At 35.7% G+C, this 23520-nt stretch overlaps 2 protein-coding genes across 7 annotated transcripts; both read left to right on the top strand.

Annotated features, from left to right (window-relative positions):
• Nucleotides 1-5575: 5575 nt before the first annotated feature.
• On the top strand, nucleotides 5576-8715 carry ccdc106b (coiled-coil domain containing 106b). Its single transcript, XM_056264158.1, has 6 exons — nucleotides 5576-5754; nucleotides 6600-6698; nucleotides 6798-7004; nucleotides 7101-7253; nucleotides 8116-8316; nucleotides 8399-8715. Exons 1-6 carry the CDS (start codon nucleotides 5718-5720, stop codon nucleotides 8713-8715), a joined length of 1014 nt encoding a protein of 337 aa, XP_056120133.1. The 5' UTR covers nucleotides 5576-5717.
• Nucleotides 8716-9998: 1283 nt separating this feature from the next.
• u2af2b (U2 small nuclear RNA auxiliary factor 2b) lies at nucleotides 9999-22586 on the top strand. Of its 6 annotated transcripts, XM_056264173.1 has the most exons (14): nucleotides 9999-10481; nucleotides 11805-11825; nucleotides 14001-14133; nucleotides 14530-14565; nucleotides 14936-15039; nucleotides 15961-16112; nucleotides 17163-17279; nucleotides 18663-18801; nucleotides 19058-19137; nucleotides 19486-19506; nucleotides 20190-20312; nucleotides 20409-20495; nucleotides 21277-21528; nucleotides 21697-22586. In XM_056264173.1, the coding sequence occupies exons 1-14, from the start codon at nucleotides 10433-10435 to the stop codon at nucleotides 21829-21831; spliced, it is 1449 nt and encodes a 482-aa protein (XP_056120148.1). In that variant the 5' UTR covers nucleotides 9999-10432; the 3' UTR covers nucleotides 21832-22586. The 6 variants fall into 6 exon arrangements, with proteins under 6 accessions (XP_056120148.1, XP_056120150.1, XP_056120151.1 ...); XM_056264175.1 differs by lacking the exon at nucleotides 11805-11825; XM_056264176.1 differs by lacking the exon at nucleotides 14530-14565.
• Nucleotides 22587-23520: the final 934 nt, after the last annotated feature.

The following is a 23520-nucleotide window of genomic DNA, read 5'->3' as shown; positions in this document are numbered from 1 at the left end:
GACTGAAATAAAACTATGTATTGTTAGTTCATGTTAGCTCAGGTCTAATAAATAATATAAACAAATACAACTTTTGCGTCTAACAATGTAGTAGTAAATGGTGAAATTAATAACTAAAATTAATAAATATTTAAGAAATATTTTTCAATGTTACCTCTTGTTAAATAATGTTAATTAATGGAAACTTACTGTAAAGTGTTACCCAATAACTTCAGTAAAAGTGCTAAATGGACAAACAAGTTTTTATAGTTTTAAATTTTTATATTAATACTAATATAAATACTATTTATATTATATTTAGCATTAATACACTCTAAAAAAGTTGCAGCGTTAAAGGTACAATATGTAAGAATTTAGTATCGAAATATTAAAAAAAACACTTGCACAGTGTTATATATTTCTTTCAATTATGTACTTACATTATCCTAAATGTTTCCAAGAATTTGTAAATTCAGAGAAATTCTAATTTTTAAATAGTGCCCGTCCCTTGCCACTTGTCGCAATATTCGTGTTATCCCTGGTTTCCGCCTGTACTGCCATAGTAACCATGGCGACTGACGTGGACAACTGCGTAATGTTTAGCGGCCGGCACGCTGTTGTTGTTTCGTTCAAACATTATGGATCATGGCAAGCGGACTTAGGGACAAAAGAAGAACTAAAACGAGGATCAATATCGGCGTGGCGTTTTCGAGATGCCGAGAGCTTCGTGGCAAACCTCGATTTGACAGCGCAGCTCTTGCATGTACTTTATTAGACAAGTGAGCAAATGTACATAAAACAAATCAATGTTATATAGCTCAACATGATTAAATGTTAGAATATGATCAGTATGTTATTCTAATGTTGATCTAGCTTACTGCTAGTCTCATATAGCCAACAAACTAACACATAGAATAACTTTCAACACACTCAAATGCTGTTTAGTGTGATAATGTAACGTTAGACCAAGTGAAACAGCACTGCGTTACCTCACAAGTTTAATTCGTCAAATAAAATGACCTGTATGAGTAGTAATACAGCACTTGCGGGTAGTTCGGTAGAATTAAATGTCCTCATTCCTTTATATCCGCGGGACTCGCGTGTGGCGCTGATATCTGTCTCATTAGCAATCGCGCCCTGCTTCATACCACAGTCATGTTAAACATGAATGTTTTTACTCATCCATAAACATTACTAGATACATCGGCATGACGACAAGTCCCATGATTCCGCTTATCACTGCGTCATCAATCTACTCCTTTGTAATTTTAAGAGGTTAGCGACTCCTAGCGGTGAAAAAATTACTTATTGTAGCTTTAAATGTTTAAGTACAATTATCTTGGATGTTTAAGTCATTTCAACTTAAATTACATTAAACTGACTTTAAACGAATTGAATCTTGTATAACTTGTCAAAAATAAAGTTGAAAATTGCTTAAAGCAATGTTGTCATACTTTATTAATCATATAATTTGTTTACAGTGTAAACATAAAATGTTCTTTTTTTGTGTAAAATCAAATTGATGGAACTGTCAAAATAGCAGAATCTCAATGAAATGTCCTGCGTTGTGAAAAATTAGTCAGTTTAAAACTATATAAATTATAATTATTGTGCATGTCGTTTTCTTGAGCTGATATGGAGACTATTTTTCAAAGTTTAGACCCAAGAATAGCAAGCAGGATTTCCTTTCAAAGTGGTACAGCATGCAGTCAACCGGGTTCTCTTCTTACTAGGGCGTTTGCCTAAAAAATGGCCGTAAAAAGCATTATAATCTGTACAAAAGATTTTTGAAGATGTTTAATCTCACAGATCCAAATCTTTTTGAAAGGAGGTGGTTATTTGACCTTTGGGGTCTACTGTATCTACAAACGATTTCCAGCTCATCCAAGACTATTGTTTTTTCACAACTTGTTTGCTCTTACATTACACCAATGTACTAATTTAGCACTATGAAAATTGCATAACTATCATTGAGTTGTATTTGTATCTCTTTTCCCAAAGAGTAGGCTTACTTTTCTCACATCAAGTGCAAATCTTCCTTATCACTCCAGTCTGTACCACACAGAATATGCCACTTTTAGACCACATGTGCTAATAAGTCCCAATCCCATTTAGAAGGCTTAAAACAAGAAAAGCCCTCAGAGATCAAGTGCAAAACAGGAAAATACCCTAGATCTAAATACAGCCCAGTGTTTTTTTTGTCTTAGGCTAACCGTAAGCTTCTTTTTTTGTTTACTGGAAACACTTAAGAGGCAGAGAAGAAAGTTGATCTACTTGATATTTCATTAAAAAAACATAACAATAATAATGCAGTCTTATATTCCTCAATTTGCTTAAGGTAAATTGTTTTTGTTTGATATTTTTTATATTTATTTTGTAATTTGCTTATTTGTAAATTCGTTTTGTCTGTCATATAGCAAAGATCAATATTAAGGGAAAGCAATTCAAACCATTTATTAAAAACGTCTTTTAATTAGTCAAAACTGATATTTTTAGTCATGCAAAAGCCATGTAACCACTAGTAACTTTTGCCATATCATGAAATGTTCATGTTTGTCTCCACCTAGAGATCATATGATGTACTGCAAATGATTGTGCACTGATCACGATTTGCTGTCTAAATAGGCCACTTGAACATGTTCATTTAACACTGTACAAAAAGTTGCTGCCTTAAATTTTGAAGTACAATCAACTTGGATGTTTAAGTCATTTCGACTTAAATTACATTACACTGACTTAAAAAAATTAGTTGAATCTTGTATAACATAAAAAGGTTGAAAATTGCTTAACTTATTTTGATGAGTTAAAGCAATGTAAAAACATATTTTGTCATAACTTATTGATCATATTATATTTTTTTACAGTGTACAAACAATACTGACAATTTGCCCAAATATCAATCAAGATACATTTTGTGTGCATGTTCAATTAACATTTTTTCATAATTAAAAAAAATAACTAAAACACACTTTACAGAGAATAAACACAGCTCTTGGCCATGAATTGCTAAAACAACAGATAATAAATGTTAAAAATACATTGCATACATGTTAACACTAGGGTAAAGTTGAATTTCTTGTAACAATTTGTGTAGTAACATTCTTTCTGACCTTTGTTGTACAGTTACTGAATAAACTACAATTGTAGTATTATATTAAATCATCTTTATATAAAAAGTACAATAGAGGCAAAATGTTATTCACTTATCTATAAGCATGGTGTAAGGTCAGGATATTCCGTTTGACAAATATATATATTATATATATATTTTTTTTTTCTTTGAATCTCCATGTCCAAATCTGTAAGGCACAAAAAATTGAGTCTTTCAAATGTAAAAAATAGAAATTAGAAATAAAACGTCAGCAGCATCACTGTCAAAAAGTCAGGGCCCTCTGTGAACACGAAGTGTAGGCCTATATATTTTCCTGCTGAGGTTTCGGGCCAAGCGATCCACGGCATTGCCAATTCCGCTCATATCCTTTTGATTTGGCATACCCTCAATGTTGCCACTATACCACATGACCCAACCACCAAGTGACATCAGTACCAAGACAGCCCCAGTGTAGACAAGAAGGTCCCCGAAATCTCTCCCCTTCATGTTCAGTGGCACAAACAGCCCCATAAACAGGGCCGTAAATCCAAAAAGGTCGAAAATAACAGCAAAGCCCAGGGCCACTTTGCAGTGTTTGAGACCGACATGTGCCATGGGAACTGTTGGAGACAAATATACAAAAATATATATTGTTGTAACATATAAATTAAGGCATTTATAAACAAAATGTAATAATATATAATAACAGTGTAAAACTGCACACTGCAAATAATAAAAGGATGACAAGCTGATTAAACAGAGCTACTAAGCAAAATGAAGCCAGATACACACAAGTTGTGTAGGCTATCTGGCTTAATTTTGCTTATGTCATCCTAAGTTATGTCCACTTGATGTCCAGTCGTGTAAAATCTAGATCCTCAACCCAGTCTAAACTATTAACTTTAAAGCGACCAACATAACATAGGCTACCTGCAACAACTTTCGTCCATATTTTTTTATGTTCCCAGAAAAACCACGTGTGATCAACACTCATAAACAATAGACAGTCGTATACTCACAAACAGAAGACGTGCATCGACCATTATTCAATAAACTGACCTTAATTCTCGGTATCTTCACTTCACGAATATGAAATATTTCATTTTCTTTTCAGGTGTGTATGAGTCAGGTATGGAGTAGGCTACCTGTGTGAAGCTGCTTCCGGACCCTCCCAGCCAGGCTTGTTGATATTTGACACCACCGGAATCGGCCATTTCAAACAAGTTAAACAGTTATTACGCTGTCATCACATCAACGACTTCTTACACTGTTTGATTGAGATCCCCTTTTTGTGTATTATAAATTTACAGTAAATAACAATAATTGGGGGAACTATGTTAACATGGTTATAGGCGCTCTGGACTGCAGAAACATACAATAGCCTATAAGTAGCTACAGTAGACTACAACTTCTCTTGTAGCTACATTTGGTGCGTTCAAGTCCTCCTGGGAAGTTCGTATTTACGAGTTGGGAAGTCGTGTTTACGACGTCAGGTGCGTTCAAGTACGGTGTACCGTTCAATAATATAATATTATGTTGTTATAATATTACAATGCTATTATATTGTGTGTGCAGGCAGGGAATCAGCTTATTTTATTATGTAGATAAAAAAGCATGACAATGTGACTGCTAGCCTATACCTATAAATATTGTGGTACTTCGCCAGGTTTCTCACTGACACGCCCATAGCCTAGGCCTAGCAGCTACTTGTAAAGATCGGGGTTTATTGAAAATCCCGAGCGAGCTTCCCACTAACAACTTTGTTGTGGCGTTCATGTGCGTTAAACTCATAAAATTACGATCTTTTCGACACAATTTGAACGCACAAATTTATCATATTCGCAAGATTACAGGAATCAAAAGTAAACAACCAAAACTCTTTATTTTTTGCATTAAAAAGGCATGATGTTTGAATCCCATAATTCGCTACATTAATTAAAATACTACATAGTTTAAATTATAGGGGGCATAATTAAGGTAACATGTGCTACATTTGCATATATGCTATTAAAAATAAAAATAAAAAAGTCGGATCTGCCGTGTGCGTATGCGCGCCGCGTAATATGGTTTTTAAGTGATCCGGATAATCTCGCTCCACAGACAATGGTTCAGTCAGTCAATCCTTATGATGCAGCGATCAACACAGACGCACAACAACAAAAAAGAGCCAATCAACAGGCGGACGCTTCAATCCCGTCTGCGGCTTAGCGAGGTCCTTGAAGTTGCATATTTGTAAATACACAAGTTTATTAACCCTCACATGCGCTTAATGTATCTTGCAATTTATTGGAACTAATTATGCGAATGAATATATCCAAAGCTAATTTAAATATACTTGCATGCCTTTTATTAGCAGAAACATGTAATGTATGAAACGATCATCCGTTGCCCTGTTTGACAGAACGAGAGAGACACAAGCAAATTAACTACTGTTTAATTAACTACTTGTTAATGGTAATGCCTAATTAACTACTTAGTCATCCTTGGTTGTTATTAATTGCAGCACGCCCTGTGCTGTGTCATGCATTTCTGCTCTTTAGAAAGTTTAGTATCGGTTTTTGTGAGCTTTTGGATTCGTGTTTTTGAGAGAGTTTATGTTTGGTTGTAGTTTTGCGAATGTATCAGCCAGATCCATGTCACCTGAATCATGACTGAGGCACAGAGAAGCACGGAGAACTGCAGAGGTCAGACTTAATTAGTTTAAAAAAGCTTTTAAACGGGATAAAATCCTTTTTCTTTTGGCAAATCCAGTTTGAAATGGTTTATGACGACTTTGGGACGTGGAGCTGGTTTATTCTAGCTAGTCTATTAGCTGGTTGTCTTGCCACCATGTTTCACACACGTGTTTAACAAACTAATAAGCAATTTATTGCTGTTTTAACCCTCTAAACCCTGACATAAAAAAAATAATAGACTGAAAACTCTAGTTTGCATATGTGTTTTGTATTATACTTGATATAGTGAGAATATGGAGCTTGCATTCAATGAGTGAAAAAACACCCAAATTGTATTCAAAGACACTAAAAATGTGCAGTTGCTTTTATTTATATAATCAAAAAAGTCAATTGAAATTATGTTGGCATCTAATGTAAGTCAATAGGCTCTTTATAACAGTTTAGCAGACGGTACATATGTAAAATAAATATTCCTCAATCATATTTCATAGTTAAATTTTAACATAATTTTACTCAAATTATGCATGGATAATCAAGGAAAACTAAGTTACTTCAGTCCAGTAAATGTTCATCTAACTTACTAACAATATAAAAGTTATTCCTCTGTTTAATCAGTTAAGATTTCACAGCAAAAGGTGGACATTTTTAGAATTATACTAAAAAGCCTTTCACTTGCTAAAAGTATGCATTATCAATTAGAGGTCAGAAGGCATGTAGTAGATTGTTTAAAAAACAAAATAGGATACTGTAGGATTTATAGGGTTAAGATTGGAGCGAGCAGCAAATAGCCAGTTTGGACCAGATACCATCCATTTTGATTAATAAGGTCCTATTTGTCTTGATCCTGTTTAAAGGTTTGAAGAACGAAGATGGGTATGAAATCTCCATCCCCTGTGAGGACAACACCCTGGACGAGTCTGGTTTCTATAATCAAAGTGACCACACCTTCGATGGTATTTACTTCATCCGTGTTGTGACAGAGTAACATGATGTTTGATTATCACAATTGAGCTCTACACTTTATTATGTTCTACAAATCAATGCTTCTGTAGAGTCGGCCTCAGGTCAGGTTCCTCCTTGCAGTCCGTACCTTCTGATTACCAGCCTCAGAGCACAACTGCAGATTTCTCTGGAAAAGAACTCCTGGCTCCAAAAACGCATCGAAGATCTGGAGGAGGAGAGGGACTTCCTGCGCTGCCAACTTGACAGATTCATTTTCAACACCAAGAGTCAGGAGAGCAATGGCTCAATGGGGAAAGGTAGTTTTAAATTGTACTTGTGCAAAGTGGTGTCTTGTAATGTAATAATCCTGTTTTATGATTTAGTGTTATCTTTATTCTAATCTGTTATGTAAGAAACTGAAGCAGAGGCCCTGCAGCAGCACACCAGTCAGAGGCAGCCCACCAATCTGAAGCCCTCTTCCCGGAAAACACCCACTCCTTCATCACCCATGATGACACGCTCTGGAAAAATCCCTGCACGCAACCAAAAGCGCAGCAGAAAACACAGCTAATTAGCTTTTACTACTACTTTCCCCCTCCTCAATTAAAATTAAAAATCTATTTTGATCTCACTGTTGCTTTATGCTTCTGTAACAGTGTTATTTTAGTATAATTTATATACTATTATAGTTTTTTTCATATTTTGAAATTGATTTTATTTTGTATATTTTCTGTTTTCAATTTAATTTGAAAGTTTTAGTAGTTTTGTGTTTTTGTAATTAAAAAAAAAATTATTAAGTTTTTATTTCAGTTTATTTGATTTTTAGTTATTTTAGTACTTCAACTGAAACTAAATGAAAATGAGAAATGTTGCTTTGGCAACTAGCTGGAATCTATGGAGCCCCTAAAGGGACATGGTGAAGGGGAAAAAAATGAGACTGGAGGAACAATTATTTCTTGCAAATGTTGTGCGTTCCCCCAAGAAAATGTGCTTTTGCTTGCAACATTTTTACGTTCCCTTGAAAAACTTTGCGTTTGACCACAAACAACACAAACGTTTTTCGAGAGTTTCTCAGGGGAACGGTAAAGTTTTGTGAGGGAATGCAAAAGCATTGAAATATACATTTTTTCCTCCCATCACATATTTTTTCCATTACCATGCCACCATTTTCTTTGTAGAAATTAAATAAGTTGAAGGTTTTTTTTTATATATTTTATTTTAGTTCGTTTATTTTATTTTTGAAGTCATGAAAATGTTTTTTTTAATGGTTTTAGTTTTAAAGATATTTGCCCTGATCTGTAATGATAAATTTGATTTAAATTCGATAAATAAATTAGAAAATTGTGTATATATATATATATATATATATATATATATATATATATATATTTATATATATATAAATAACTTTTTTGTTGTTCACCTCAGATCAAGAAGCAGAGGAGGTGATTGAAGAGGAAGAGTATATAGCGGAGGAAGATTATGTGGAGGAGCAGGTTGTTACAGATGATGATGGTGAAGATTCAGATAAAAGCTTACAAAAGAACCGTTCAGGCAGGCTGAATGGCCAGACGAGAGTGAAAAGACGACGCGTTTTTCGCTTTGCGCGAAGCATGGAAAGACAAAGAGGTAAGAAAGTCTCTATATTCTTCAAAGCAACTCTCTATATTTCCAAACCGAAGTTTGATAATTATGGCAACTTTGTTTGCAGTCAAAGACCCTGCAGGTGTTCTGCTTCGCTACAATAAGATCCTTGTGACTTATCAGAAGTTAAAGAGCATGTCTAGAGCATTCCAGGTCCATGGGGTTGACCGAAACACAGTGGCCTCCACCACTCCTATAGCTGAAATGCTTTTGGTCGCTCCTGAGAAGGTATCTGAGGTTGGGGAGTTTGATTCGTCCAAAGAGAAGCTTCTGGATTATGCAAGGCGCTGCTATAAAGCTCTTGATGAGGACGCTCACGCTAAGGTGCAGGCCTTGAAGAAGAACAACTTCTTGCTGCCCATTTCATACAGGTTCAGACACTGAATATTCGCTCTCTCTCTCTCTGTGTCTTCCCATCTCTTCCCTACCATCTACACATTTGGAACGAAAAACCCAACTCTGTCCCAGTTAATGTTGGTAATTATTCAGTTAAAGTGTGTAGACTGAAAGAATTGCATGTTGAGTAAGCATTTGGACCAATAATGTACAGTTTTGAAAGTTTTGGGTAAAAACAAAAGGGAGAAGAACATTTGTGAGGTAATTAGTCAGCCACCGTATATAAAAGGTTGTCTGTCTTTATTTTGTTTTTATGTTTGAAAATCTCACCCCTTAAATGTAAAGGACTTGTCTTGTTTGAGTTTATAAGTTGGGGATCACATAAGGTACCTCTTCTCTTTAATATCCTGACCCTTGTGATCACATTTGGACAATATGAGTCAGGCTAAATATTATTGAATACAAATAAAGTTCTCAGCTTGCAACCATCTAAAAAAAAAAGAAAAGAAACAGAAAAGAAAAAATTTGCGTTCCTAAATCATCTTCATTCTTTCTTTCTTAACATTTTTACTTACTAATACGTTTTGCTATCAAATGATAAAGGAACACATTATTCTTTAAAAAAAACCAGAATAGTAGCTATGCTGTGTTCAACATCTGTTAATCATTGAAATCACTTGGGTAGAGGTGTATTGATGCCTTATTAAAATCAGTACAAATTGTTTTTGTAATTGACAAAAGGGGAAAGTTAATTATGTATACGTGGTATTTGATATCAGAGACATTGTTTACATTTGTGCAATTTTGTACACTTTTGGGTGCCAATGTGACTCAGGAGATTATAAAGCAAACCATAAATGTCAAAGATTGTTTATTGATTTAAAATATAATTTATGAGAAAAGGCTTGTTCATTACTCTAACTAGTTCATAACCCTCCTTTGTTGTGCCTGTATAATATTAAAGCAAATGCTAAAACAGTGTTTATATTTTGCAACATCCGTTTAATGGCTTAAATGGCGTTTTGTTGTGATTATCTATTATTTTTTTTCTTTTGTATTATGACTTCTTTTCAAAACTGTACCCTGCTGTTATTAAACATCTCCAATATTGTATGAAAGAGCGCATCTTTCATTTATTTACAGCGAGAAATCCCCTTCACTCTTTTTAAAGAGAAAATTGCACGTCTAATCTCAGATAATCAAAGCTAAACTGCAAAGTGGAAGATTGGAGGTTGGAGGATTAAAAAAGTGGATGAAAATGGGGGAAAAAACTTTTACTCCTGGTCAATAGGGGCGCACAGCTTCATTTCCCTTATTCAGAGTGACTTTTGGGGCTGTGAAGAAACGATCAGCATCCGCCAACGCGGAATGAGCGGTTAGCTTCCTCAGCCGAGACGGGTTAGACTTCAACACAGTTAATAATGACAACTTACAGCATTTGACTATCAAAGAGACTATCTAAAAGAGCAAATATTACTAGCTAAGGGGTTTAATCATCTGTATTGCCGACGCGAGCCTTTCATTTTCACCCTGCGGTGGTTCGAGTTAGCATTAGCAGCTAACAAACCTCTAAAGCAAAGCGTGTATTTCTCTCCACGAATTTAAGTGCATTTTTGGAAACTATATATGCTGGTGTAACATTTTAAAACATCTGCATTTTTATAGTCCGTCCCTTGAAATTGCGTGTGACAAAGAGAGCGCTATTTAAAAGCGAAAGAGCGTGTTAACTGAAGTTTCAGAGTCTGGGTTAGATCAAAACACCAGGATGTCTGATTTTGATGAATTCGAGAGACAGCTATCTGAAAACAAACAAGGTGAGTATAAATGTGCACCACTGCCTGTCTTGAACGGTAATCACTTGCATAGCATCATATTTATTATCTTAATAACTAAACATATTGATGCATATTCATAAATAAACATATTCACTTGAATTTTTTTTAATGTTTTATAGAAGAAAATAGATCTAGAAAGCTGTAAATATGCATAAACATTTGATAATTGTTTATATTTACTCACATGATACGTGTTATTTATTTTATTCTGTATTTGGTGAAACAACTCCCTTTGTTTGTTTGGAAAAGTTCAATGTACTTAAAGTCAACATGAAATAAAATGTATGGAATACTGCAGTGTTATAAATGATTTATCCGTGCACACCATTCCTTTTTTTAAATTCGTGTGACCTTGTAATCTTTGATCAAATTAGCATCCCCCTCCCACTTGCAACGACATCGCTTTTCTGATGACGTGTGTACTGGTGCGAGGGCGGGACAACCTGTCACACGAGATCAAAGTAATAGCAAACCACACCTATCCAATCAATTCCCGATGGACAAAAAATCAAGTCCGGACCTAAACATTTTCATGTTTAAGAAGCCATTTCAGATGTCACAAATTAATAGGGAAGAAAAAACACTTGCAAGTTCCATTTCATGCCGATTTTAAGTCTTAATAATGTAGTACATGAATTTTAAAATAATAATAATAAAAAACCACACACACACACACCTCTACAATAACTCCTGAGAAAGTTTTATATTTGAAACCAACAGATATATTTGTGAAACCAACAAATATATTTGTGTGTAACCCTGGGCAAACTTGGGTCATTAAAACCTGTTAATTATTGACAATGAGTTTAATCCATGTGCATTAATTGTACACATTCAAGGTTGAGTCTTTTACTGTTTATTTTTAAGAGCGTTAACCTGTATTTATAATCTCTGTATGCAAATATGGTTAAGCAGGACCACAACTTTCACAAGCCAATCTGAGAGAATGACTCTGCTTAACCATATTTGCATACTAGAAATTATAAATACAGGTTGATGCTCTTAAAAATAAACAGTAACAAACTCAACAATGAATGTCTACAATTAAAATGCACATGGATTAAACTTATTGTCAATAATTAACAGGTTTTAATAACCCAAGTTTACCCATGGATATATATATATATATATAATAAAATAATACACACACATATATTGTAAACACTGACTTTTATGTTAGATGCGATTGATCGCGATTAATCAATTTTACAGCCCCACACACTGTATTCTGTTTGTAAGTAAAATTGAGTTGCAATAACTTTTGTTTTCCCTTTTTTAACCCCTCTCGTTTCTTCCGCACAGGTGACAGTCTAAACGGTCATGGTGGGTATCCAATAATGAGGTGCAGAAAAGCACACACAACCTGTCTCTTTCCTTTACCTCTAATCTTCCTTTTTCCCCTAGATACTCACTGTGAAACTCTACATAATAGTGTGTCAAATCTTTCATTCTGCAGCTGGAATGGGCTTTCTCTTCTTGTTCCTTCCTCTTTTCTTACTTTATGACTCGATCGGGAGTCACAAAATTTGGCTGATCTTACAAACCGATCAAAATTTGATGAATATGTCTCACTTAGCGACCAATCAGTAATCAAACTAGTAATCAATTTGCGACCAAATTATAAGTATTCATATGAAAGTCGCCGCCGATGCGCATGTGAACAGTATACAGATTAGGCTTTTGTGCCTTTTTTTTTTCTTTTCTTTTTTTTTTCTTTGTAAATTCGTGAAACAGTAGTAGTAAACCATAATTGCACATCTTTATTCAAATACATAACTTGATGCGTCATTCTTGATAAAATCCTCACCTGAGTGACTTATAGGCTAAAGCTATAGGACTTCCGTGATCCATTCGCATCGCCATCATGATGAAAGTTCAACCAATGGAAGCTGGATCTCGGGCACGGTGGGTGGGTATAGTGGGTAGAGACCAATCGGACACTGTTTTACAGCTGGAGCGCGCTTGGATTGGTTTAATTAACAGGCCTTGATTTATCATGCGCCATAGAATAGGAGCGCACAGCTAAAACTGCACTGGAAGATCATCAATCATCCACCAGGATCTCATTATTTGTTACTTTATGTAATTACAATTTTTTTTCATGCTTTATTTTGGCATTTACACATGTAAGTAGTAGGGCTGTCAAAATGGCTGAGAAGCTAAATACGAATTTCTTTCTTAAATATTAGCAGAATTCGTATTCTAAAGGCAATACTTAATGTTAGAGGAAAAAAGTACTGTATTGTCTTAAAGGGATAGTTCACCCAAAAATGAAAATTACCTCATGATTTACTCACGCTCAAGCCATCCTAGGTGTATATGACATTCTTTTTTCAGACGAATACAATCAGAGTTATATTAGAAAAATGTCCTGGCTCTTTCAAGCTTGATAATGGCAATGAATGGCCGTTTCTGTTTTGAACTCCATTAAAGTGCATCCACTCATCCATGATCCCCCAGGGCCGTGTGGAGAACCTTTATCATGGAACCTTCAAAACTGAAACGGCCATTCACTGCCATTATAAAGCTTGGAAGAGCCAGGATATTTTTTTTTTAATAAAAAAAATTGTATTCGTCTGAAAGAAGATTGTCATATACACCTAGGATGACTTGAGGGTGAGTAAATCATGAGCTAATTTTCATTTTTGGGTGAACTATCCCATAAAGCGATAAGCAAATCTACACCAAATCAAGCTTTGCATCTTTTATTGAAATGAAATACTCTGACCGATTCTCTCTGACTCCCGAGTCCTCATTCTCTTTTTCCACAAATTAACAACGCAGCCGCATCGCGCTGTACTGGATAAGTTAACAAAAATAAACCACGTCAGTTACATCATCATCATGTCTAGTGCGCCCTTTTGACACTCCAAAAATTTTAATGCACGGTTTTTGCATTCGAATGTGCATTTCTTTTCTTTTTTTCATTCTAAGAATATTCAAAATTTAGCCATAGTAAGTAGTTCTTATGTTCAGTAAAACACTCAGATCACTTGTTTGGAGAGGTTTTTGGATTTTTGATATCCAAATGCCAAAACTTTCAATTGCTTTGAGATATGAACAAAATTTGGCCCAGATGTAGTTGACAGGATTGTGAAAAGTCCAAACTTTTTTTAAATGGATAGTGGTTTGTGTAAGCCCTGTTTTTAAAGGCCTATTCAATGATAATTGTAAAAAGAATATTTGTTGTGGTTATTTATTTGATTCTCAATTAAAACAATATACAACATCACTGTAAACAATATAACCAAGGCAACATCTGTGGCATTACTTTTAGCTGAAAAAAAAAAAGTTTTAGAGAGTCAATAGAGAGCGTACATATCACTTATATAAAGCTTGAATGATCGGTATTGGCCGATCATGATGACAAGAAATGGGTTGTCGGTATCGGCTGCAAAAATCCTGTTAGGAGCATCCCTACTGGTTTGCTTCAGGAGCCTGTGGCTTTGTCTCATTTTTTGGGATGCTCATATTTTTCATTTCTTTCTTCTGTCTCAGAGCGGGACAAAGAGAACCGGCACCGGCGCCGCAGCCCTTCACGCAGCCGCAGTCGAGAGAGGAAGAGGAGGAGCAGAGAGAGAAGAAGCAGGGAACGCCGCAGCGACAGCAAGGACCGCCGCCATAGACGCAGGTGCGAGAGGGAATGTTGTGACATGACTGTCGTCATTGTTCAAGGCTCAACAATAAAGAGGGTGCAGAGTGAGAGCTTTGGGCCAGTTGATGTTCATGCATATTTAAATATCTGATTTTCTGCAATCTATTCTTATTGTTGAGCCCTGTTGTAATCGATGTTGCTATTACAATATGAGTCAATTCATGCCCTTTTAATTATGCTTGTTGATTTACGCAGTTTAAGCTGAATTTAAAACTGAAGTAGTCCGTTTTAAGTGCACTGTAATCAAGAATAAGGCAGGATGCACGGTAAAATCATTAGTCTTGCTCTTAAACCTCATTCAGTTTATGTATTGTGGTTAAAGGTACTGTAAAGTAGCTACATGTCAAACCCTGTTCTTAAATGTCTTTTCAGTGATCAAATTCAGAACCATCCCCAAGAAAACGTCAGGTAATACTGCAGATGGGCTGACTCAGTTTTTCCCATTTGTTTACATCTTACAAATCCATCTGGCTAGTGTTTTGACTTTGAAGGAGTTTGTTAGATGAATTAATTCTTATTTCTGCGTTAAAATCCTCGTCTTTATGTGTAGAGTTGTTACGCTAGGTAAAATATTTTGTAACAGTTACAGATTATTCTTATTTCAAAATTTTTTATTGTGATTTTAATTGTACTATTCTTTTGGATAATTTAACTAAATGACTTCGCTCTTTTAGATAATTAAATGAGTAATCATATTGTTGAATATGTAAAATACCAGTTAGATACAAATGAATTCACTTCGGGTTTTTTTCTTTTTCTCTGCCCTTCTGTAAATCAGCCGTTCACCTCAACGGGAGAAAAAGAAGAAAATTAAGAAGTACTGGGATGTACCGCCTCCTGGCTTTGAGCATATTACACCCATGCAGTACAAGGCAATGCAAGGTGAGCGACATGGCTTAAAAGACTACCCTGTGTCCAGTGTCTACTCATTATACTCACTAAGTAGGGGTGGGTGATATTCCGGTTGAAATGGTGCACAGAAATGTGTAGAAAATTTGATAGCCAAATCAATGACTGTTCAAATAAAAATGCTTAAATTCATTATTTGGCAGAAGGGTTTTTTAATATCTTTCCATAAAATTACTATATCATGCTGTACAGTAGTGGTCAAAAGTGATGTACAGAGGTGATATTTGTTTTTTATGGCCCTACAAGTTTGATTAAACGATTGAAATATGAGGAATATATATATATATATATATTTAAATAAATAAAAAAACACTAAACTTGGTTAAGGTATATATCTGACAAAACTATTTGTCAAAAAAGGCAAAACTACAGCTACAGGTTTTATTTTATGCATAGAAAAACAAAAAGCTCGCAGGAAAAAGCATATATTGATGACAAAATATAAAAAAATGTGTTGGTTCTCTTGTTTTTGCATGTTCATTATTTCTTTGACAGCCTGGCCAATTTGGCATGTTTCATTGCGTTATCACAAATAAAACAATTTGACTCCAAGCCCAGCTACGTAATATGATTACAAAATATTTTACAAATTTTTAATAAATAAAGGGTGAAAATGTCCTTTTTTCTTGGCTGTACATCACTTTTGGCCACTATATACTTTTGGTATAGTATCAACTAAATATTTTTACGATTTTTTGTTTTGTTTTTTTTGCTCATATTGTGCCCACCCTGATCAAGCGTTATTTATTCTCTCCCTCTCTTTCTTTGTCTGGCTTTAGTTTTTTTAATTTCTTTTGGTTCAGGCGTTCTACAGACATCTCCTGATAATAACAATGTTATTTAATAATTCATATTCTGTTGTTGATGCAATTATTCTGTCTTTCTCTTCCTCAGCTGCTGGTCAGATCCCTGCCACCGCTTTGCTGCCCACCATGACGCCAGACGGCCTGGCAGTAACGCCGACCCCGGTGCCCGTAGTGGGCAGTCAGATGACTCGCCAGGCCCGCAGACTTTACGTTGGCAATATCCCATTTGGCATCACAGAGGTGTTGAATGAACACTATTCACACACTAGAATTACTCTGCAGGGCTTTAGAGAACAATTCCACACAGAACACTGGCACAATTAGATGTATTCTGCAGAAACATATTGAATATTTAATTGTACATGCTTGTTTCCCCTATTTTCACATTTCTGAGAAACACTGTTGATCTGTAAAATCAACCCAAACAAACTCACCCCTCTCTTCATTGCTCTGCCGCCAAAATGCACGAACACACAATGCAAAAGTGGATCATAATTTATCATAGCTGAAGAGAAACAAAATAATGCTTCCCGGAAAAAAAACAGTGAAGATGACGAACAAACGACAAGGAAGAATAAAAAAAAAAAAAAAAAGTATTTACAAGCAAGAGTTGGTTGTTTGTCGCCAGCAGCTCCGGACAAACAATGACACTCAACATTGTCCTGTTACTATAGGTAACATTGCAACAACACCGTATCTTTGATCTGTGAAACATAATGTTAGAAGGCCGTTTTTCAGGCCTTCCCGCTTCGTTTTCTCCAGCGCTGGAAAGCTTTTCTAATATTAACACTGTTCCTAAAGCTCTTGCCTTATCATAACCCTTCTTTTTCCTCTAATAGTTCTCTGTGCTTTTATCTTTTGTTATGTCTCTCAGCCTTCTCTCTTTCTACAGTCTTTCTTCAAATCTCCCTCTTGGACACGACAGTGTGTTGTGGCGTTTGGTCCGATTCACTTTCAACAGCGTTTCTCAGAAATCACTTATTGCATCTTAAAAAACACAAATAAATTAATAACACTTTTAAATACAATCTTTAGCAAATCTTAGAATGAATCAAAAACAATTTCATACTGTATAATGCGCTGCCTAAATTTACTCGTGGCATTTAAAAGGAATTTTTTGTGCTATTTTTTTATTTAGAAAAAACATAAAAGTATACACTTAAATATCTGCCAATTTATAGGTTATTGTTCATAACATAAAAAATTATCTCCATCTTATTATCTGTCCATCCTTTTTTTTTTTTTAAATGCATGAATGTCTTTGCATTATGTAACACCCTTCTTCCTCAGGAATCCATGATGGACTTCTTCAATGCCCAGATGAGACTCGGCGGTCTGACTCAGGCCCCAGGAAACCCTGTTCTTGCCGTCCAGATTAACCAGGACAAGAACTTTGCTTTCCTTGAGGTGGGTAACACCTGTACACACTGACTTATCAGGGAACTACACTAACATTTTCCACTGGTGGCACTTGCGCTACTAACTTTTTCAGTTACTAGCGCAAAACATGATTTGGTCGCACAAATTATTTATATAGTAAGCCGCTCTGGATAATAATGACCAATAGTGAAACTGTATTGCATACAGATGTGCTTTTTATTTTACTCTCCATCTTTTAAAACACATGCCTTCTTGTTTTCTTTAAAAATGGTTGGGATAGATTTACTGCAATAGAAAATACAGTAGCCTACACAATAAAGTGCTAAATTAATTTCTTTTGGATTTCACTATGCTATGGTTGGCACAGATGGGCAGACTTCTGAACTCTTAAGGAAAAGTAAAATAAATATAATATGTCATTGTGAAGCTTCAATGATTCGTGTTTGAATTGTTTTGACGCAGTTACAAATTTGGACAGTCCTGCAATTGAAGGCCCACAGAATTTACAGTAGGGCTGCACGATATTGGTAAAAAAATGACATTGCGATATTTGATTTTTCTGCTATATATATTGCGATATAAAAACAATTTCACCAGATGACTTGAATAGCTCTACTTGGAAAGAATGAATCATTCTAGAATGACTCTTGAGTTCAGTGTTGGACAGATCAGTTGTTATTTTAACCATTCATTAAAGTGAATCGGTTCAAAGGAGTCAGTTCGCGAATCGGACGTGTCATTAACGGACCACGGCACACGTTGTGTGATTATCCAGGCAGTTTAGGACATCGCACAAGATTTGTCTCAACACAGAAAACATTTCATCACCAGATAGATTTTTTGTTTTGTTTATTGAAAGAGTGGTTTATGCCATCTGAATGTGTGGAAAGCTTTTCAGAGAAGATGAGGCAACGTTATTTTAGCACAATTCACAACCAGTGGTAGTTCAGAAAAAAAAAAACTTCGGTCTTCCGACCTTTTACCATCGTGTATTCTCAAAGATATTCAGTCAACTCAATTCATTATTATGAGCGAGGGAGGGAGAGAGAGCGCGCGCGCGACTGGGGCTTTCACTCTCTCTGCTCGTTCTCTCAGTTAAACAAGCGCGAATCCGCAAAGCCAACTTGATGTGTTGAATGCTCAGAGCGCGTTATAAAACGTATTCTTAAAATACACATTTCTGTTTTAATAAATGCTCATAGTAAATCATAGCATATTGCCTAAAACATTAGGTAGGTACAAAAATAATCAAACTGTGATACATTTGCGACCCATTAAAAATTAGGGTCGCAATGGCATTTCAAAAGGTCGCATATGCGACCATTTTGGTCGCAGTGTAGTTCCCTGCTTATATTGCCTCTGAATTGGCAAGCTTGGTTCTTTACAATTTTCCTCCCATTAATTCTTCAGTTCCGGTCAGTGGATGAGACCACACAGGCCATGGCGTTTGATGGCATCATCTTCCAGGGGCAGAGTTTAAAGATTCGCCGGCCACATGATTATCAGCCATTACCTGGCATGAGCGAGAACCCCAGCGTATATGTGCCGGGTATGACCACTTTACAGTTTGCTCTTTGCTCAGAGATATCAAACTACAACAAACGTGACATGTTCCTTTTGTACTTTTGATTAAAAATGCTGATTTCAGCATTACATTCTCAGTTTTCAGGTGAATGTATTTTGTTTAAACCTAAGAAAATGAGTCTGTTACAACCTTATGATTGTAGTCTATCGGTCTATTATTCTCTTCCTTTTCTTCTGCCAGTCAATTGACTGTTAATGAACGTTTTCCATGTGCTCCACAGGTGTGGTGTCCACTGTTGTACCAGACTCTATTCACAAGCTTTTCATTGGAGGTTTGCCCAACTATCTCAATGACGACCAGGTTGGTTACAAATGGCTTCTGGTAGAAAGTCTATATAACTCATATAAGAGCCTCATGTGCCATGAAAACATACTGCTTCCTTTTACTGGAACTAACAAAAAAGAACATTTATTGAAACTAAACTGCACAAAATAATGAGAAAGTCAAAGTGAAATAATGAGCTAGTAGGACAGATTGTATTATTCATAAACACTATAACGGCTAACAATAATATATTGTAAGGTTTGCCCAGCTTTGTGCTTGTCTTGGCTGCATGTGGCTCTTCATTCTCTGCATATCCTTCCCAACATGAGAAATGAGCAGTTGAAGTTGATTTTTTTAAAAGGTCCTTGATTATTTCTATTTCAGGACAGATTGTTTGAACACCAGGTAATATATGCATATTTGACACACGAGCAAACTCACAGCAAAAAAGGTGGAAATTGGTCAGGGAATAGCTGAAATGTTTTTGGCACAAAAAACTTTAATAACATTATGAGTGGATCTCGGGGGAAATTAAAGTCCCCCTGTAGTCAATAATTTGATCCATTAAAACTCATTTTTGATCACCAAAATTACACATTTAAAAGTTTTTTTCCTTGAAAAAAAGTCTTCATGCCTTAGAATAGCTTGAATGTAACTCTACACCCTTGCCTCATTTATTATATGCACTTCTATGCAAATGCAAATTAGCCCCGCCTTTACTCACTCACACCTACTTAGAGATCCACTCGTTGACGATCACACGTTGTCGTGATTGGTTACAAGGTAGTTTGTGACGTCAGAAACACCAGTGATTTCATACCGCATTTGAGACTGTCTTTGGTTCACTGCGGTTTTAAAGAGAAAATACTCAGCAATTTTGTTGACTTATGAATTTGCACATGATTTGTCTTAAAGCATATTAAAAACACCACATAGGCATATAAACAACATTTAAAAACTAGATTTTTACCACAGGGGGACTTTAAATGTTTAAAATGTAATGTTTTTATTTGTTTGTTTGTTTTTACCTTTTTCCTGCTTATGTTAGATGTAATGTAAATCCTGAATTTCTTTCTTCGTGTATTCAGGTTAAAGAGTTGTTAACCTCTTTTGGACCTCTCAAAGCCTTCAATTTGGTTAAGGACAGCGCTACCGGCCTCTCAAAGGGCTATGCTTTCTGTGAATATGTGGATGTTAACATCAATGATCAGGTGAGTTGGCATGGTTAGTGTTTCACTGTGTCCAATGGTTTAAACACATTTAGCCCATGTACTAAGATTAAGTTAATCTGTTAATGTTTCTTCCAGGCTATTGCAGGATTGAATGGTATGCAGTTAGCAGATAAGAAGCTGCTGGTTCAGAGGGCAAGTGTAGGGGCCAAGAATGCCACAATGGTAAGAATCAAGTTTAACATGAAATTCACTCATTTGAAGACATTTCATACAAACAAAATTTGTTTGGTTATAACATTGTGTATTTTGTCTTGTTACACTACTGTACAAAAGTTTGGGTTTGGTTAAATTTGTAATATTTTTATGTTTTTTTTAAGTCTCTTATGCGCACCAAAAATGCATACATTTGACCAAAGATACAGTAATATTGTGAAATATTCTTTATTTTATATTCTAAGTATTCTAATTTTAAATGGCCTGTTTTCTATTTCAAATCGTAATCAATTCCTGTGATCAAAGCTGAATTTCCAGCATCATTACTCAAGTTTCAGGTTTCACATAATCCTTCAGAAATTATTTTAATGAGCTGATTTGCTACTCAATAAACATTTACGGCATTATCAATGTTGAAAACAGTAGTGCTGCTTAATATTTTTGTGGAAACTGTGATACATTTATTTTTTTATGAATAGATAGTTCAAAAGAACAGCATTTATTTGAGAGAGAATTTGTTTTTAACATTATAAAAATGTCTTTACTGTCACTTTTGATTAATGCAACCTTTCTGAATAGACGTATTACTTTTCTTCAAAAAATAAAATAATAAAAACAAATGAATAAAATCTGACCCCAAACATTTGAATGGAAGTGCAAATGTTCTTGGTCTCATCTGTGCATGTTCCAAACAAAAAAAGTCTTTCAAAATGTATGCAGCACTGATGCACAAGTTTGTTATTTTAAATAGGATAAATTGATTCTCAAGCCGTCTTTTATTTTTCTGTAGACGAGTATAAATGAGACTCCGGTGACGTTGCAAGTACCGGGGATGATGGCAAACTCCATGATGCAGATGGGCGGCATCCCTACCGAGGTCCTGTGCCTGATGAACATGGTGGCTCCAGAGGAGCTCCTGGACGACGAGGAGTACGAGGAGATAGTGGAGGACGTCAAGGAGGAGTGCTCCAAATATGGCCAGGTCAAGAGCATAGAGATTCCTCGGCCTGTTGATGGCCTTGATATCCCTGGAACCGGCAAGGTAAGCCTTACCAAACCAGCTCAAGTGATGCATGGGGACCATGGGCTTGGGCTGTTTTTCAGTCCTTTTACGTAGGTGCTGATTAAAGCATTTCGACTCTGAACCCTCCAGCAATGAACATCTGGTAGTGCTACACAAACCATCCCACAATCTGTTTTATTTTTCCAGATCTTTGTGGAGTTCACATCTGTCTACGACTCCCAGAAAGCCATGCAGGGCTTAACGGGGAGAAAGTTCGCCAACAGAGTGGTGGTGACCAAGTACTGCGATCCAGATGCCTACCACCGCCGGGACTTCTGGTAGAGGAAGAGAGCGAGGAGAAATGGGATGGAGTCCAGCTTTGTGATAACAACTCGTATAAAAAGAGAGAGAAATTGAGGCAGAGATGACGGGGGAACATTTTTTTTTTGTTTATGCTTAAAAAAGCCAAAAGGTGAATGTTGTGTTTTTTGTTTTTTTTGAGGCTTAAATTAAAAGATGATTTGTGAGCAATTATGGGAGGGTTTCTGCTTTTGTTTGTATTTTAAGATTATTAGCGGGAGATATTCTGTTATACTGATTATACTTATTCTGTTAATAAAATTGTTACTATTTTTTAATTGTACACTGAAACAAATGATGTAAAATCGTGATTGTTGACCATCAGAGAAGATGAAAGAACTATTGATACCCAACCAAATGCGGAGATTTGCTCATAATTGCTGGGTAATTCAAATGAAGACGTCATCTTTCGGTCCCTTACCTTGTTTTTATCTCTTTTTATTCCTCGTTTGAATTGTATCCCTTCTCAGAAGTCACTTGTCTTCTCTGTTGGCCAGCTCACCACATCTCCCTCCCATTTTGTAGCTTTTTGCAGTTCATATCTCCAGGTATTAGATCTTGTTTTTGTCTGTTTTGTTCTTACACTTACTGGGTCTCTTCCATACATATCACCAAACGATTAGATGGTGATGACATTTGTCCAATGTGGCACCTTTTCTGTTTCTGTACGTGTGATGTCTTTTTTTTTCTCTCAGTATAATAGGCCACTTTTGATAATAAAACTCTTGGAAGTATGATCCGTTGTCAATCTGTCCGTCTGGTTGTCAATTGGTTTGAAAGACTCTGCATGCTTCTCTGTTAAGAAGCAATATGTAGCATTTTTGTACTTTGTGGCTGATCAGGTGGCTATTCTCTAGACAAAACTGGTATTTTCTTTCTCTTCAGGGCTGAATATACATCTTTATTCCCTCTGCACATCTAGATTATCTCGGCACAATATTATTTTGAATATTTTTGTTGCTTATTGCTTCTTACATATTACTGCACAACTATCAGGCTTGTATATCTACTGATTTATTAAAATAGTACTAGGAACATCTTTAGTGCTACAAACACTAATACCTGAAATCAGTAGATTTAAAATGATACATTCATGTGCCGCAAGTGTCTATAATCAACGACAGATTTCCGAATGTTTCCCATTTAAGGATTATTTAGTGTCAAGTTCATTTGTTTGTGAAGGTCATTTCTTCATTATTCTCTTTTAGCTTTTGTTACAGGAGATCAGATTGAACTGGGATGTATTGCGATGCCGTGGATGAACTGATAGTTGTGTTGAACTGGTTTTATGAGGTCTTTGTCAATCCAAACCAAAGTTAATCACTTATTTCTCCCTCTCTTTCTCTGTCAAATTAAAGACTGTCACTGCCGTGCAGCAACATGCTGCAAACACTTTTCTATTGGTGTGTTCGATTAAAACCAGTTTTTATGCTGTTGTCTAGTTCAAATCTAGCCTAATCATGTTCATTGTGGTGTGAACATCGAGATGTGTGGTAACAAACACTGTAAGACTCATGGTTGATAGAAAAACGAATAGGCCTGTTGTGTGTTTTCATGTCGACTCGGTCAGTTCGTAATGTGTTTCCATCTCATTCTCTGTTCATTGGATACTTTTGGTAATGTCTTGATTTTCTTATGTAAACAGTAGTAAAATGCTTTTACAACAATCAA

Source organism: Rhinichthys klamathensis, unplaced genomic scaffold (genome assembly GCF_029890125.1).
Source record: "Rhinichthys klamathensis goyatoka isolate OS25496 unplaced genomic scaffold, OSU_Roscu_1.1 h1tg000217l_1, whole genome shotgun sequence".
NCBI lineage: Eukaryota > Metazoa > Chordata > Actinopteri > Cypriniformes > Leuciscidae > Rhinichthys > Rhinichthys klamathensis.
The sequence above is the reverse complement of the archived record's forward strand: the minus strand, read 5'-3'. Positions and strand labels throughout refer to the sequence as shown.